Genomic DNA, 15,711 nt, shown 5'->3' with positions numbered 1-15,711 from the left:
ATTGTATGCTTACATGTATATATGTATGTATGCATCATTGCTCTCGGATTACCGCCTTATGATCACTATAGATACCTTTGTGTATCAAATATTGCCAGGTTTTTCCATTATATTTCAAATGAACCAGAATGACAAGCTAGTGATTGTATTACATGTTCTGCAATTCTCAGGAATGCCATACATAATAGTCTTAGAAAGTTCCTATTAATATAATTTGTCAGGAATCATCCATTAAGATATTGCAATATTCATACAATGAAGTTGAACACTTCATTCTCCAATTGGCTTCTTCTCAATTACTCAAAGCAGATTTGTAATGATGCGTTAAAGTGACCTTTTTCCCTTTTCAGTGACCACGCTCTATGGTGCGTGTTTGCCGAAGGCTGCAAAGGGATCTTACGGATGCAATGAAATATTCGATTCAATAAGTTCTGCATTTACCGTTGTCCCGAATGCTGATATGACAGTAGAATCTTGCGGTTACAAATACTGTGAGACGAATCTTTGTAATGACAACAGAGACCTCCAAATCTCAACATCATTTACTCCTGTCAATAAAAGTAAGTATTCTAAGACGTATTCGGAGTTAGTCGAGCATTATATTTGTATGCAGATCAGGAGATAGGATTGTGCGCCAGTTTACCATGATCACATTGACAAGTAATCTCTTATCATGTGGGGTAGCATATTTGCATAACAAAGCTTGTTTATTCATTGACTTTAAACTATTTCATGTGCTATTTCCCTAATTGTGATTAACCTTCATTCATTAGATCCGAATTGACTTTACTCTCTTCCTGGAGGCTTAGTTAGAGCATTTGATACGTGAAGCGATATGTTTGCAGTTAGAAAAGAGTATGAACATCCTCTTTTTTTGATTTCGATTACCTGATCGGCAATCACGCAAGTTGTTACATTTACATTACAGCTATTTTCATTCATTTGAGAATCAAAAAATTGATTCGAAAACAACTATATATACAACAGTGCCGTAGACGACGCTTAGGATGCACATTACAATTTTGTAGCCGTACAAATAACCATATTTGATTTCAGTTCCTAAACGACTATTATCTGTTTAAGGCTTGGTCGAAGAACCCCTGCAATGTTTCGCAATTATGAAGACATTTTTGCCCGAATATGACATGTTTACTGCTAACACAAGATCTGTCGTTCAATGCCCAGCGAATTCAAAATGTCAGTTGACATTTGTCAAATCGGAAGGATCCACTGCTGGTAAATGCTAACATTCTACTATCATGTTTGCATATCATGATGCATATTTTATTTCTCTTGTATTTACAGTTGAGGTTACGCAAGGCAATTGTGTTCCTGCATTCCAATGCTCTATGGATCCATGTCGTCAGCTTGATGATGTTGCGCCGATAGTTGGAACTGGTGCAACGTTTACCGATTGCCGATCAAGCTGTTGTGATGGAAATTTATGCAATGATGATATTATACAGTCCACCGCGTCAGCTATGATCACACCAACCAATGAGATGGTCACAACAGGTAATAATTTGAATATCCTTGCTGTATCTGCTAAAATAGTGTTTGATATGCGTTATCTTGATTAAATAGGGACACTACAGACTTCAAAGACAACCACTTCCGAAGCCGCTGCAACGCAACCAGGTAGTCAACTGAAGCTGCCATACCTTTACAAAATGCAAATTTAGTGCGTCCGATTCTAAAGATAAACATGTTAAATTGGAATCCTGCTATCTCGGAATATTTAGCTGCTGTTACATCTTATTCTTCATCCTTGACCATATACACATGATATGCACAGGGTTGTAATGACTCGACTCAAGTCAGACTCGAGTCCAATTTTTTGACGTCTCGACTTGACTCGAGTCATTTTCTCAAAATACGGAAATGACTCGACTCGACTCGAGTCAATCTGTGTATTGACTCGACTTGGACTCGAGTCATTGCGCGTGACTCGAACCAAGTCATATGACTCAAGACTCAGACGGCCAAGCCCGACATTTCATTGTAATTTCGAAGAAAAGTAGAGTAACCACCCTATTGGGATTTCGTCTATTGGTACTGGTACCGGAAAATGCGATTAGAAACTATTAAAAATGAAGAAAATTAGTATTTTATAAGTGCGAACCATTTGATATCACCAAACACAGTTATAAAAGTGGGTTTAACATGACTTTTCAAGTGGAAACTGAGCAGTCAACACAATGACTTGGACTCGGACTCGAGTCATAATATCATGACTCGGACTCGAACCTCTGCTCAATGACTTGGACTCAGTCTTGACTCGGTAGTGAATTGAAAATGACTCGACTTGACTCGAGTCAAAACTATAAAAGTGAGATTGACGTGTGACTCGGAGCTTTATGGCTTGGTTACAACTCTGGATATGCACAACACATACGTCTATATCATATGCGATTCGCTATCATGTCTGGATCTCTCCTCCAGTTTGCAATCATTTTGATTCAGAGTAATAACATCGCATTTATATTGTACAGTCTACGGGTCATTGATATTCACGACTATACTAGCAAGATGTTATCAGACCATAACCACCTCTTGACGTTTTTCTGCCGTAATGTTTTGCTGATATAAACGTGTCATGCATGTGATTGGTATTCAAATTTATTCCTGGTCGAGGTCCAGCATGCACAATAGAATTGTTTTGTTGTCTAACTAGTCTAATTAGATCAAAATGCTACAAATCTTATTCTAATCTAATTTGTGAGAATTTTATTTGCTCTAATTGATATTCTAATCAGATTTCTTGTTTCCCTTCAAATGCAACAGGAGAACTGTGAACGAGCCAGGCTTGGTGTGCAGATATTAGTCATTCTCGTGCTTCTGAGAATGAACCCCTGACTTTTAGGAACGGGACCTAAATTTTGTCGCATTTTTTTGTAATTCGAAATTTAGTTCAATTTCCAAATCTTTGCAATTTCAGTAGTTCAAATTCTAGTCTAATCTGGAAAAAGCTGTACTAGCGGGCTGTTCGAAATAAACTCTTTTTCCCGATTCCTGGGATTCACTGATTGACTTGTTGAACGCTGCACACTACGTGTCCAACTCTGCCAGCACGTATCCGACAATGGCTGCATTTCTTGAATCTTAACAGATAAAGCAGACTATCTTGAATGCTACTCGATACAAAAGGCTGTCCTTTCAATGAACGGAACCCCAGTAACAAACTTCAAGAATGTGACGGCGTGTGATCAAGGATCTAAATGTGCGGTAGCGGTAGCTTCCGCGACAGTGCAGATGTCAGGATCGAGTACGGACGGTATGCTATTGTGTGGTAACGATGAAATCATTTGAAGATGTTAATCTAAAATGACTGTTATATATCCAGTTGAAGCAACGTATGGATTCTGTCTGCCTTCCCTCTCTTGTAACGAGAACGTATGTGATTACTTGGACCCTGCTGCTTCAATGCAAGGCGTCGATATGAAGTTTACGTCATGTCGAGCTGCTTGCTGTGATGGCAATTTGTGCAATGATCCGTCGATACTGCTAACTGGTAATTCATTCTGTTGTGTTGCTGTGATTGGAATTGTACAGGCAATGATACTTATCAATCAGAATCTCTAACGTCGGAAAGTCCTGAAACAACCTCACAATCCACGAGTGGGTATAAGTAATTGTCAATTTTCAATGAATTGGATTTGGGATATGAAATCGTATGAATTAAATTTGGCCCGGCACTCTGAGAAATGTATTTTCATTGATTAATATTTTCTAATTGAAATGAACGCAAATATTTTCAAGTGACACTCGTCATGGGTAATCGTCAGCAACTAGTAGAGAATAGAAAGAACATTGTATATCGACAATCATATAACACTGCTCTTTTCCAAGTGTCAACGAATTTCATGCCGGTGACGTAACATTTTATGATACGATTGTTGATGTACAATGTTCTTTCCATTTCTCTACTAGATGCTGATAATTACTCCTGACGAGTGTCAGCCGAAAAGGTTCGGGTTCATTTCAATATGAATAAACTATTCAATTAAATAATTTTGGGAGATAATTGATAGCATCTACTTCTCAAATTGCAAGATACATCCTCATGACTGAATGACTAATGATGCGAGAAATATGTACAATCTTCAATTATATATTCAGCGGTTACATTGATGGCTATTTCATGCAGTTCTTATGACGATTTCACGCACAAAAGATAATGTAAACTTATTCCAAAACAACTTTTCTAGTCTTTGTTTGTAACAAGGGCTCTCCATTTGATAGTTACGGAACCAGAGTCCATTCCAACCGCTGCTTCAAATAAACCCACAATTTCTCAATAAATTCATAATTCCCTTGACATTGTTTCAGCAATTTCAACAACACCCATGTTGACTTCAACAGAAGAGGAGATAACAGGTAACTTGGACACAGCTGTATTATATGAATGAGAAAATTGATTCATAATCTTTATAGAAGCAATTAGCCAGACGGAAGAAATTACGTCACCACTGGCTACACTCCCAACCACTGCAGGTATGGCCACAAAGCTTAATATCAACAAATTGAATTTTCGATGTACAGCGTTTCGATTGATGTGTGACTAAAATTGAAATTTTACGAGCTTGAAGCTTTGAATCTGAATGGTTTGATTCATTATAACAATGCTAGTCACTGTTCAAGATTACCAGATCATAATCTGACATATCGACCTCGCATACCGACACACGCATCCATTTTCGCCTCTTTGTTTTATGTTATCCTTTCTTAATCTAGTTGCATGCCTCTTATTTACTTGCTCTAGGCCAGTGGTTCACAACATAGGCGATGTCGCCCCACAGTGGGGGATTTCGAGAAACAAGGGGTGAAAATTCCAAATGGGGCGAAAGTGTTAGAACATCCAGTGTGATGTATTTAATCAACACGGCCAAAAAGTGTATGCGAAGACGGCTTATTCTGCATATGACGCGAAAGTTGACTAAAAAAATGTCAATTCAACGGAAAGTAGATGTGGAAACTGGTTTTCCGAGCACCCACTCGGAAAAATGACCATTTTTCAATTAATTCACCAGCGCTCAGAGTAAGTTGAATTAATTTGGCATTTATATGCCCCCTTTTTCGGATTCGTAAATATGGGGGGACAAAAATTTGTGTAGAGCATGATAAGGGAGAGACGAATAGAAAAAAGTTGGGAACCACTGCTCTAGGCCAAGGTGGGTGTCTGATTAAAAGACTACGTACTCCAAGTTGTTTCGGCACCCTCCTATCGTTTTATTGTGTCGCAATCTTGTGGTGCTTTGATTTGATGAAATTTTGATAAAATGATGATGATGATGATATTTTTGACCATGGTTATTTAAAAAATAAAGAGAAGCTGAAAATTACTGTTGCACGAACTCAAACAGATATTTAAGGAAAAATCTTGAATTGGGGGTCATTCATTACTTGTTTCTGAAATATTGTGGAACTTTATTCAATATTTAATTATTCATTTATAACTGGGGCGATTTTTTTACCTAAAAATCAAAATTTGGACATTTTTTGACCTCAAAAAACCTAATTTTCACAAAATTTTGCCCTCATGTATGTAAATTAGGTGTTTTCGCACATAATGTTAAAATTGTAGGGTACTACTTATCTTCATTTCTCGTTGGAACTGTCTGTCCTTGCGAAGTAGTTTGGCCTGTAAAAACTTTTTTGACTTGAAAACTGACAAATTTTTACATGAGAAAACGTGAGCAGACAATATGTCCTCTACAACGGTAGGCCTATTGTAGGCTACAAGCTGTAAAATGTTAAATGACAAGTTCACCGACAGTGCAAGCATCTACGATACAAACGAAATGCAGGTTGCAAAAAAATATTGACTTTGTATTCAATTTTGACAAAATTTTTACTTATTTTAACATGTCAAAAAATATTGCCCTATTTGTAACGCTATTAATTGTCTACACTTTCGGTAATATTACAGAACCGACTGATCCGTTGCAATGCTACAGCATGTCAAAAGTTGTGACTGCGACCGGATTGGTTGTAGTTGACATATCTGAGGTTGTGATTTGTCCTTCAAACTCAAAATGCGTTTCGGCGGAAGCAAAGGCGTCAGTTGCAACATTTGGTTTTGATATGGATGGTACGCTTAAATTTATCGAATAATGTATACATAGATTATAAACTAATATCCTTTTCTGAACAGTTGATGCGAATTATGGGAACTGTGTGCCGGCAGGATTGTGCAGTGGTGATCCATGCGACACCATACTTTCGTCGGCATTTGATCAGGTCCTAGATGTGACCATCAAGTCGTGTGCCGCTCGTTGCTGCGATAACAGTCTTTGCAACGGTGGCCCCAAACCTACGAGCACAATTAAAGACACGCAGAGCACGACAGGTAAGTGATTCCAATGTCAGTGAATATAATTGCGTACTCATATAGAAGAGCTTCTTGGAGGTACAGAACTTTAATATACTATTGAATAATATATTCATATTGAAATGAACCCGGATATTTTCGGCTGACACTCGTCAGGGGTAATCGTCAGCAACTAGTAGAGAATTGGAAAGAACATTGTATATCAACAATCGTATCACCGGCATGAAAATCCAAATAATCAAGTCGAACAGATGACTAAAGTGGAATGTACCATTTTTAATAGCCTATTCAATTGCAAGCCTATATCCATGTTCCCTGCCTCCAAGAATCACTGTCAATGAACTACGATGAGTTTAGTGGCTAATTCTTCGAATTTCTTGTTCAATGCCTATTTCATTCCATGGTCTATGCATGAAATGTGCCAGTTACAAACTGAGTTTAGAGCTTGACACCATTCGCAAAATCTTACTTGAAAATAGTTACCCCGAACACGTCATTAACCGCTGCACCGAGAGGAAAGTAACGCAATTCAACGCAAAAAAAGTCAACAGAGCCTACTGAACAAACAACTGAAGATGTTTATATCCGTCTACCATGGATTGATCCTATTTCCACCCGCTTTGAAAAGCTATTGATTGCTGCGTTCAGTAAGTGTTATGAAACAGTGAAGACCAACATGATTTTAACAACCCAACTGCTCCCTGTAACACGCAAAGACGCTCTTCCTGCACTTCAACAAAGTAATGTAGTTTCTAAATATAAGTTTCACTGTTATTGTGGCTACGTAGGACAAACGAAACAACGTTTGCAGGACCGCATAAAACAGCATGTCCCTAGATTTATTAGAACACTTTCATTACGCTCGGTGAAAGGCTCACCCTTGACTTTCCCCTGAAGCCTTATTCAGAATAGGCAAAGGCCATAAATTCTGCCATTGGCAAACATTTGTTGGATAAATCTGTTGACGTGAAAAATTATCGGGACAGAAGATTACGTGTTGCCGGGAGAGGCGGTTCACACCTTCATTTGGACTGTATATTAAAGTTCTGTGCTTCCAAGGAGCTCTACAGAATATTTAACTGCTTTGTGAAATGCAAATACATGGATAATATTTACTCATTAATTCAACCTAGTTACGTATCAATTAATGTACCTGGCTCAAACAAGTTGTCAATGCCTCGATTTCATTGATTTACGTGCTGTTGAACGTTCATACTCTGTCTTAAAAAGTAGCATATGTAATGTAGGATGTCAAGTCATTGCATGTTGCTATTTTCATTTAGTGCAACATTGATATGTGTAGGTCTGATAAATTTCGTGATGCTTGTTATACTTTTCAGAAACCTCAACGCCTGAAGTGACTGTAGCTATCACTGAAGCTACAACAGGTACTTCTTGATAAATATATAGGGAAATGTACCAGTGAATAACACATTGATCTGGAAAGAAATCCTAAATATTTTTGTCTGACACTTGTCAGGGCTAATTGTCAGCAACTAGTAGAGATTTCAAAACTACTTTGTACATAAACATTCACACCCAGTTTTTTTCAAATCTTTACTAGTTGTTGACGATTACCCTGAGGAGTGTCAGTCGAAAATATTGGTGTTTATTCCGATATGGATATGCCATTCAGTTGTATTTTGAAGTTATGTACCCCCATGAGTATCTTCAAATATGGAGAAATATTCAAGATTTGATTTGAATAGGAGTACTATATAACTGCGTGACGATGTCTCAGTCATTTGTCTCAGAAATCGGCCTCATTTTGTGATACATAACGAATTTCGAGATTTTAGCCAAAATTTGCTTTAGATCACTTGTACTGTAAGGATGCGGATATAATGTTTGAGGATTAAATAACTACTGTTTTTAAGCTATGATTGGCCGCATGACCACAGTGCTTACAACAACCAGTGTTGAAGGTAATTTACTCCTAACAATATGGGAAACTTGTTACTAATATCTTTACCTTCGCTTCCAGAAATATCAACTTTGACCTGCTATTCGATTAATAAAATTTCATCGTTGACTACCGGGACGATATCCAATAACAAGACGGTGGACTCGTGTCCAGCTGGTTCAAGGTGTTTATTGGCAGATGTGGCGACCAAACTTGACGTGTCGGGCTTGGCGTTGAATGGTATGAATTGACAATAGTGAGAAGGGAAGTCTTGGGTCTCATTTGATTTGTATTTCAGTTCAAATTGTTTACGGATCTTGCGTGCCTTCGCTGTCGTGTGTGGCGAATTTGTGCGACATTTTATCGCCTTTAGTGGGGAGACAAGGGTTTTCTGTCGAATTTGATTCGTGCGACGCGTACTGCTGTGATTCCGATCTCTGCAATAACGATGTCACTACTGCGACACCAAGCGCTTCGTCAGGTAATTTTTTTCCCGCTTCCAAGCACCCTACCCTGCTTTTAATTGTGCATTAAGCAGTGAGCAGAATATAAACCATGTTGTAATCAATGTTATGTAAATCTCAACATGGTAATAAATTGGTTTTTGATCTGATCTATAATTCACCTAATCCACATTCAAGTCGAAATACAAGCAATTACTACCAAATAAATACTAGTCCGTCCTCAAAATTACCAGACCACGACCTGACCTATCGATCTCACCTTCCATGACATGCCACCCAATTTTTTGTCGCTTGCTTTTTCTTTTACTTTTCATTCAGTGTGCCTCCTCTTTACATCGCCTAGGCCAATGTGGGTGTCTGATTGCTAAGGCTACTCCAAGACGTTTCGACGCCTTCCTATCTTTTTATTGTATCGCATTTTGGTGCTGTATTAAACTGATGAAAATTGCTCATAAACCGAACTAAGAACCTAACGACAAAATGTGTAACAGTTTAACATTCATTAGGCATCATAATATTCATCATTTTATTAAAATTTTCATCAAATCACACCCACCCTGGCTTACGGCATACAAATAACAGGCATGCACACTCGATAAAAGAAAGGATAACATAAAAGTAAGCGTCAAAATGAATGCTGCATGTCTCAGTAACCGAGATTGGTATGTCGGGTTGCGGTCCTGTAATCTTGAGGCTAACTAGTATTGGTTCAGTAGAAATTGCTTGTGTTTTGATTTGAATGTGGACATGCTCGACCACTATTTGAAAGCCGGCAAGATGCTGTTCCACACTGAAGGTCCGGATGTGATTTTTAAGGACATTGCCTTGGTTGCTTTATCTCATCCTGTAGCCTCAAATAGAGCGATCTTACCCATCACACATTTGTTATCCAAAACACCATAATTTTTCGTAACATGGTCATTTGGTTTTGCCTCATTTATAATTTCAAGCTGTCTGTATATCAATTGAATAGTGTATTTGCATTGATATACACCCGAATGATTTTGACTGACACTGGTTATGGTTAATCGTCAGCAATTAGTAGAGAATTGGAGAGAACATTGTATATCAACAATCTTATCACCAAATATGACGCCACCGGTATGAAATTTCAAATAATCGAGGCTAAGAGATCACTCAAGCGAAATGTACTATCTCTAGGTCTCAAACACGCGGCCCGCGACGGTATTTTGGATTTCTAAGTATTCGACAATATTTAACTGCCAAATATCTTTTTTTTTTTAATTTGAAAACTGGAAATTTGCATCACTTTCAAGTTACCACGCAGTGCAAGATCAACGAATACTTCGTCGATTGGACATTTTTATTGCTATGGCACAGTAAACATTATATTCAGGTTGTTATAGATCTGTTCCAATATTTGAAGGTAAATCTAACGCTGATTTAATTTGACTTTGGTAATGACATGATCAATAGTCTTGTTTTCAGGAGTATGCACGAAACATTGATTAGGCTTTACTGCTCCAATGCTCTGATATCAGATCAATCTTCGTAAAATTCTAAAATATTCTACCTATAATTTGACATGTCGAATGTCCGCTAACTGCAAAATTAGAACGCGACAGCTTTTACGATGTCCTGGTGCAATTGTACTCTCGCATGGTGTCTACAACAAAATATACAGCAACTATGCCAAGTACAGCAACAATTTTATTCGAATATTTTAAACTGTGATTTTTTTCGTGCCAGGCGTGAATTCACAATAGTAAAGCGCATTTTCAAGAAGCGTGTGGAATGTCAGTCTGCAAGGTCCCGTCAAATAAGGCCTACTTGAAAATACATCGAATTCCCCTATTATTGGTGCTGCGTCCCGCGGCGCCATCACAAAGTAGGAAATTGGCCCGCAAGCACATTTGAGTTTGAGACATCTGCTCTAGATCAATGGTTCCCAACCTTTTTCGACTCTTGATGACACGAAATCTGTGTATCGAAAATAGATATTTTCTGGCTTCTAAACGTGTGGCTGTATCAAAAAAACAGGAGCGTAGTTCATCTATTGTGTCTTACTCAATAAAAAACATTTCATCTAAAACTATTTATGTCATTGTTGTACACGAAATAATTCTCTTTAGTGAAGCCGCCAAGTCTGACAACTGCGATGGTAAAGACCACTCAAGGTATGACAACGAATGCTAGATGTTGCACTTGTCTTCTTAACATTATATTATTTTGATTTAGAAATTACAACAGTCATCTCCGCAATGGTTTCTTCAACTCGTGGTAATTCTTTTAGATTTTGTTATACTACATTAATTTGCTATAAAGACAAATTTTACGGTGGCATGATGCTGGATGCGGATTAATCTGTAACGTTTGATATGGCCATTTCATAACTTCCATTGGTGTTCAGCGTGATGTGTAATGAAATAGAACACCTCCTTTCAAACTCTTGTCCAGAATCAGATCTGATCCACGATTGATTTTAGCACATATGAGTTCAAAAATTCAAATTTTGTGCTGTTTCTGTAAGTTTTAATTATTAATGCATACAGTAAGAATTAGGAATTGTTGTGGGCCGTATTTGGTCAAAGGACGTTAGTTTGCCTCGACCTGTTCTCTGGCATCCTGATATACAAGCAACTGGTATTTTGTCAAACTGTGTGGCGTCATGCTAAGTTGAATTGATGTACGGTATGTCTTCAATACATCACAGGCTATTGCTTTATACGCCTTATCTATGTGATTACTACATGACTGTACTGTATGTCTAAAAACTTTAAAGTTTTACATAATCACATGACATTTCAGTAGTATTAACTCTTACTATTTATTAATATTTTGTCATAGATTTTGTTGCAATATTATCGTGTCATTTTCTATCATCTTTTTGTCAGCCATTCTCACGACAACAGCTTCAATTGAACCCACAGGTGCATAAATGTCAATTTCAATTTGTTTGAAACCATTTTCAACGATGTACATTTGCAGATTCCGTCGAGTCCGTGAAATGTTACACTCTGACTAGAGCTACCTCGCCGCTCATCGGTACTGTGCTGGTCGACACGAAATCAATCCAAACATGCCTACCTCAATTCAAATGCATGCTCGTTGATGCCAAGGCTAAGGTCGATGTGCAAGGCTTCAGCGTAGATGGTGCGATCTACATTTTTAAAAATCAATCAATATTGTAATTTATGTTGCTTTTTCCATCAGTCGATGTGACGTACGGATCATGCCTGCCAGCTGTATCTTGTAACACGAATATCTGCGACTCTGTTCCTCCCATTGGCCTCGAACAAGGATTTTCTCTAAATTTCATCTCATGCGATGCCTCATGTTGTGACGGTGATTTGTGTAATGATTTGCCGGCACTAGCTACGGCCATCCCATCCGCAAGTCCAAGTCTACCAACAACAGGTACACAACACGTTATTTTTCTCACACTGATTACTAGTGTGGTGTTTATGTAAGGGTGATTGATTGCGTTTCTATTCATTATCTGTTTATTATTAATTTGCATAATTTCAAAACACAACAAGACTGCGATACAATGAAACGATAGGAAGGTGTCGAAACGACTTGGAGTTGTCTTTAAAATCAGACACCCACCTAGGCCTAGGCGATGTAACGAAGAGGCATGAACATTGTAATGTAAAGAAATAAGGGATACCATAAAACGACTGACGAAAACGAATGACGCATGTGACGATAGACGAGGTTGATATGTCAGATCGACGTCCGGTAATCTCGAGAGCTGACTAGTATTCATTCAGTAGGAATTGCCTGTATTTCAACTTGTGTGAGAACATAGTCAGTATGCAATTGAATATGATATTCATATTGAAATATACCCCGATATTTTTGACTGATACTTGTCCAATGCAATCGTCAGCAACTAGTAGAGATTTCAGAAAAACTTTGTATATCGACAATGGTACCACCGAATATGATGTCACCAGCATGATATTTATCATGACGAAGTGAAGAGATTGCTTGAGCGCAATGTATTATTTTTATATGGTACAAAAACTGCTTCTGTAGCACAGACTATGTTGGCATATTTTGATAAAAGTCGACTCCAAGGCACACAAATCAAAGCGCAAACGGCCTCTCCAGATGATACGAAATCTGTATATTGAAAATATAGCTTCCTATCTAGATTCTGCCACGGTTGCCGGTGAACTCGGCCCTCGGGAAATTTTGTATTTAAACGTATTAACAACTATTAATATGAATTAATAAACTAATAATATTACTATCAAGTGATTCGTCAATATTGTACGGAGGTCAGGGCATGCGTGGGTCACGTAGTCACGGCGTGATTAGATCATGTGATCACGGATTGTGTAAGTGCGGGAGATAACGCTACGCTTACATATCAACCACGCGTGATCTGCTCGTTATTTCAACTGTAGTTTGGGGGTGGGGTATCAGGGTTGCGTAGGGGGGATATTGGGGGAGGGGGACATTAGGGTTGGGGTGGGATAATAGGGTTGGGCGGGATATTTTGGTTGGGGTGGGGGATATTAGGGTTGGTGGTGGGTTGGGGTCCAAGTTGGGTTTAAGGTATCCCAAGATTAGGGCTAGGGAGGAGGGACATTAGGGTTGGAAGAGGGGGATATTAGGGTTGGTGTTGGGTTAGGGTCCAAGTTAGGGTTATGGTATCCCAAGATTAGGGTGCCCTGACATGAATATCCCCCAACCATAATATCGAGGATTATCATATTTTAGAAATCCGAAAAGGGGACCATATTTTCATTTATATTTTCGGAATCAGTGCGACAGTAGCTTTTGATCAAGACCAGATTCAGTGAATTCTGCCATCTGGAAGATAACTTTTGAATTGCCAGAAATCCTACAGTCGCTGCCGCAAAATAATTCCGAATATAGCCTCAGCGAAGCGGAACGAAGCTGCAAAATCCGTCGTTGCCATTCCATGTTTACATTCGATTAATTCCAGTGACCAATCATGGTGAATCGATAGCGTGCGTGGTGGAGTCTTCGATATCAGGCTCTCGCACTGCGAGATCTACCACGGCACGTGATTCTTCCCTGTCTGAGATTGACCAATCACTCGATAATAATATTAGTAGTTTAATAATTCATATTAATAGTACAAAATTACAAAATCTCCCGAAGGCCGAATTTCCCGAGGGCCGAGTTCACTGGTAATCTCTGCCACTGCTGGTATGGCTGTACCAAAAAACACAAGAGCTCAGTTCATTGGTTCATCACCTCGATCCAAAAATATTTTGATCTATAACTATTTCTGTCATTTTTACCAGTACACAAAATAATTCTCTTTAGTGACTCCGACAAGTCTGACAACTGCTATGATAGAGACCACCAAAGGTATGATGATAGATGCATAATGTTGCACTTGTTTTATTAACATTATATTGTTTTGATTTAGAAACTACAACAGTCATCTCAGCAATGGTTTCTTCCACTCGTGGTAATTCTTTTAGATTTTCTCATACTGCTCCATTAATTTGCTATATAGACAAATATAATGGTGACATGATGTTGGATGTGGAATGATCTGCAGCATTTGATATGGCCAGTTCAGAACTTCCTCTGGTGGTCAGCATGATGTCAAATGAAATAGAACAGCTCCTTTCAAACTCTTGACCAGAATTATATCAGATCCACAATTGATTTTAGCACATTTAGCTCAAAAATTGGAAGGCAGCGCTACTAACTCGAAGGCGTACCTACTGGTTTTAGTAGAGCAGATGTCTGCTATTTTTAAACTTTTGCACATAACGTCATAATTTACATTTTCATTTTAATATTGTATACAGAGTAAGAATTTAAAATTGTTGTGGAACTATTCGGCCGAAGTAAGGTAGTTTGCTTTGTCCTGTTCTTTGACACCGTGATATGTAACCAACTGGCATTTTTGACAAACTGTATGGTGTCATGCTGAGTTTAATGGATGTATGTTTTCAATACATCACAGGCCATTGTTTTGTAGACCTTATCTATGTGGTTATTACATGATTGTACTGTCTGTCTAAAAACTGAAAAAGTTTCTAATGTATCGTAAGTTACGCATCGTCACGTAACACATGATATTTCAGTAGTAATAAATCTTACTATATAATAATATTTTTCATAGCTTTAGAATCTACAACCCAAGCTTCGACCACCGCAGAATCAGGCCCGTGTGAGTATAAACAGTTTTGTTGCAACATTATTGTGTCATTCTCAATTATCTTTTCATCAGCCATTGCCACGACAACAGCTTCAATTGAACCCACAGGTGCATAAATATTAATTTCAATTTGTTCGAATACATTTTCAATGATACATATTTCCAGATTCCGTCGAGTCTCTGAAATGTTACACTTTGACCAGAGCTACCACGCCTCAAATGGGGACTGTGCTGATCAACTCAAAATCAGTCCAAACGTGCCCACTTCAATCCAAATGTATGCTTGTCGATGCCAAGGCTTACTTCGATGTACCAAGCTTCAGCGTAGATGGTGCGATCCACACCTTTTAAAAATAAATCATTGTTACAACAATCTATGTTGCTTTTTCCACCAGTTGATGTAACGTACGGATCATGCCTGCCAGCTGTGTCTTGTAACACAAATATTTGCGACCATGTTCCTATCAATGATCTCGCACAGGAACTTTCTATAACTTTCATCTCATGCAATGCATCATGTTGTGACGGGGATCTGTGTAATGATTTGCCGACACAAACTACGGCCGTCCCATCCGCAAGTCCAAGTCTGCCAACAACAGGTACACAAACACGTTATTTTTCTCACAATGATTACTAGTTTCTTGTTCGGGGCAATCGTCAGCAACTAGCCAAGATGTATGATGCAACTAGTATGACATCACCAGCATGATATTATGAATAATCGAAGCGGAGAGATCGCTCGAGCGCAATGTATTTTTCAGATGGTATATTTCAGATGGTATGCAAACTCCTGTTGGCACAGACTATGTTAGCATATTTTGAAAAGTCGACTCCAAGGCACACAAATGAAAGTGACACAAAATTTGTAGGCCTATACTAAAAATATGTCTTATCT

At 38.4% G+C, this 15,711-nt stretch overlaps 1 protein-coding gene and 1 long non-coding RNA gene across 21 annotated transcripts in view; one reads left to right on the top strand and one right to left on the bottom strand.

Annotated features, from left to right (window-relative positions):
- LOC145432992 (uncharacterized) overlaps positions 1-15,711 on the bottom strand; it is a 365,973-nt gene that overhangs the window by 178,059 nt on the left and 172,203 nt on the right. The window lies entirely within an intron of this gene.
- The window catches only part of LOC145432975 (uncharacterized), a 63,839-nt gene that overhangs the window by 32,367 nt on the left and 15,761 nt on the right, over positions 1-15,711 (top strand). For 9 of the 20 annotated variants that reach the window (XM_080309836.1, XM_080309830.1, XM_080309823.1 and 6 more), the window contains 26 exons: positions 351-560; positions 1,084-1,236; positions 1,306-1,515; positions 1,585-1,638; positions 3,110-3,274; positions 3,344-3,511; positions 3,574-3,618; positions 4,330-4,377; positions 4,435-4,494; positions 5,930-6,091; positions 6,155-6,349; positions 7,672-7,719; positions 8,209-8,256; positions 8,316-8,474; positions 8,533-8,715; positions 10,792-10,836; positions 10,898-10,939; positions 11,554-11,589; positions 11,648-11,812; positions 11,873-12,076; positions 13,967-14,011; positions 14,073-14,114; positions 14,781-14,828; positions 14,889-14,924; positions 14,983-15,147; positions 15,212-15,415. In XM_080309836.1, coding sequence (XP_080165962.1) covers positions 351-560; positions 1,084-1,236; positions 1,306-1,515; positions 1,585-1,638; positions 3,110-3,274; positions 3,344-3,511; positions 3,574-3,618; positions 4,330-4,377; positions 4,435-4,494; positions 5,930-6,091; positions 6,155-6,349; positions 7,672-7,719; positions 8,209-8,256; positions 8,316-8,474; positions 8,533-8,715; positions 10,792-10,836; positions 10,898-10,939; positions 11,554-11,589; positions 11,648-11,812; positions 11,873-12,076; positions 13,967-14,011; positions 14,073-14,114; positions 14,781-14,828; positions 14,889-14,924; positions 14,983-15,147; positions 15,212-15,415 — 2,940 coding nt within the window. The remainder of the gene's footprint in view (positions 1-350; positions 561-1,083; positions 1,237-1,305; positions 1,516-1,584; positions 1,639-3,109; positions 3,275-3,343; positions 3,512-3,573; positions 3,619-4,329; positions 4,378-4,434; positions 4,495-5,929; positions 6,092-6,154; positions 6,350-7,671; positions 7,720-8,208; positions 8,257-8,315; positions 8,475-8,532; positions 8,716-10,791; positions 10,837-10,897; positions 10,940-11,553; positions 11,590-11,647; positions 11,813-11,872; positions 12,077-13,966; positions 14,012-14,072; positions 14,115-14,780; positions 14,829-14,888; positions 14,925-14,982; positions 15,148-15,211; positions 15,416-15,711) is intronic. The other 11 variants (XM_080309843.1, XM_080309837.1, XM_080309839.1 and 8 more) reach the window with 9 other exon arrangements.

The sequence above is a fragment of the Botryllus schlosseri genome, chromosome 2, assembly GCF_051294905.1.
Source record: "Botryllus schlosseri isolate E-star chromosome 2, Bs_hap1, whole genome shotgun sequence".
Lineage (NCBI taxonomy): Eukaryota > Metazoa > Chordata > Ascidiacea > Stolidobranchia > Styelidae > Botryllus > Botryllus schlosseri.
The sequence above is the reverse complement of the archived record's forward strand: the minus strand, read 5'-3'. Positions and strand labels throughout refer to the sequence as shown.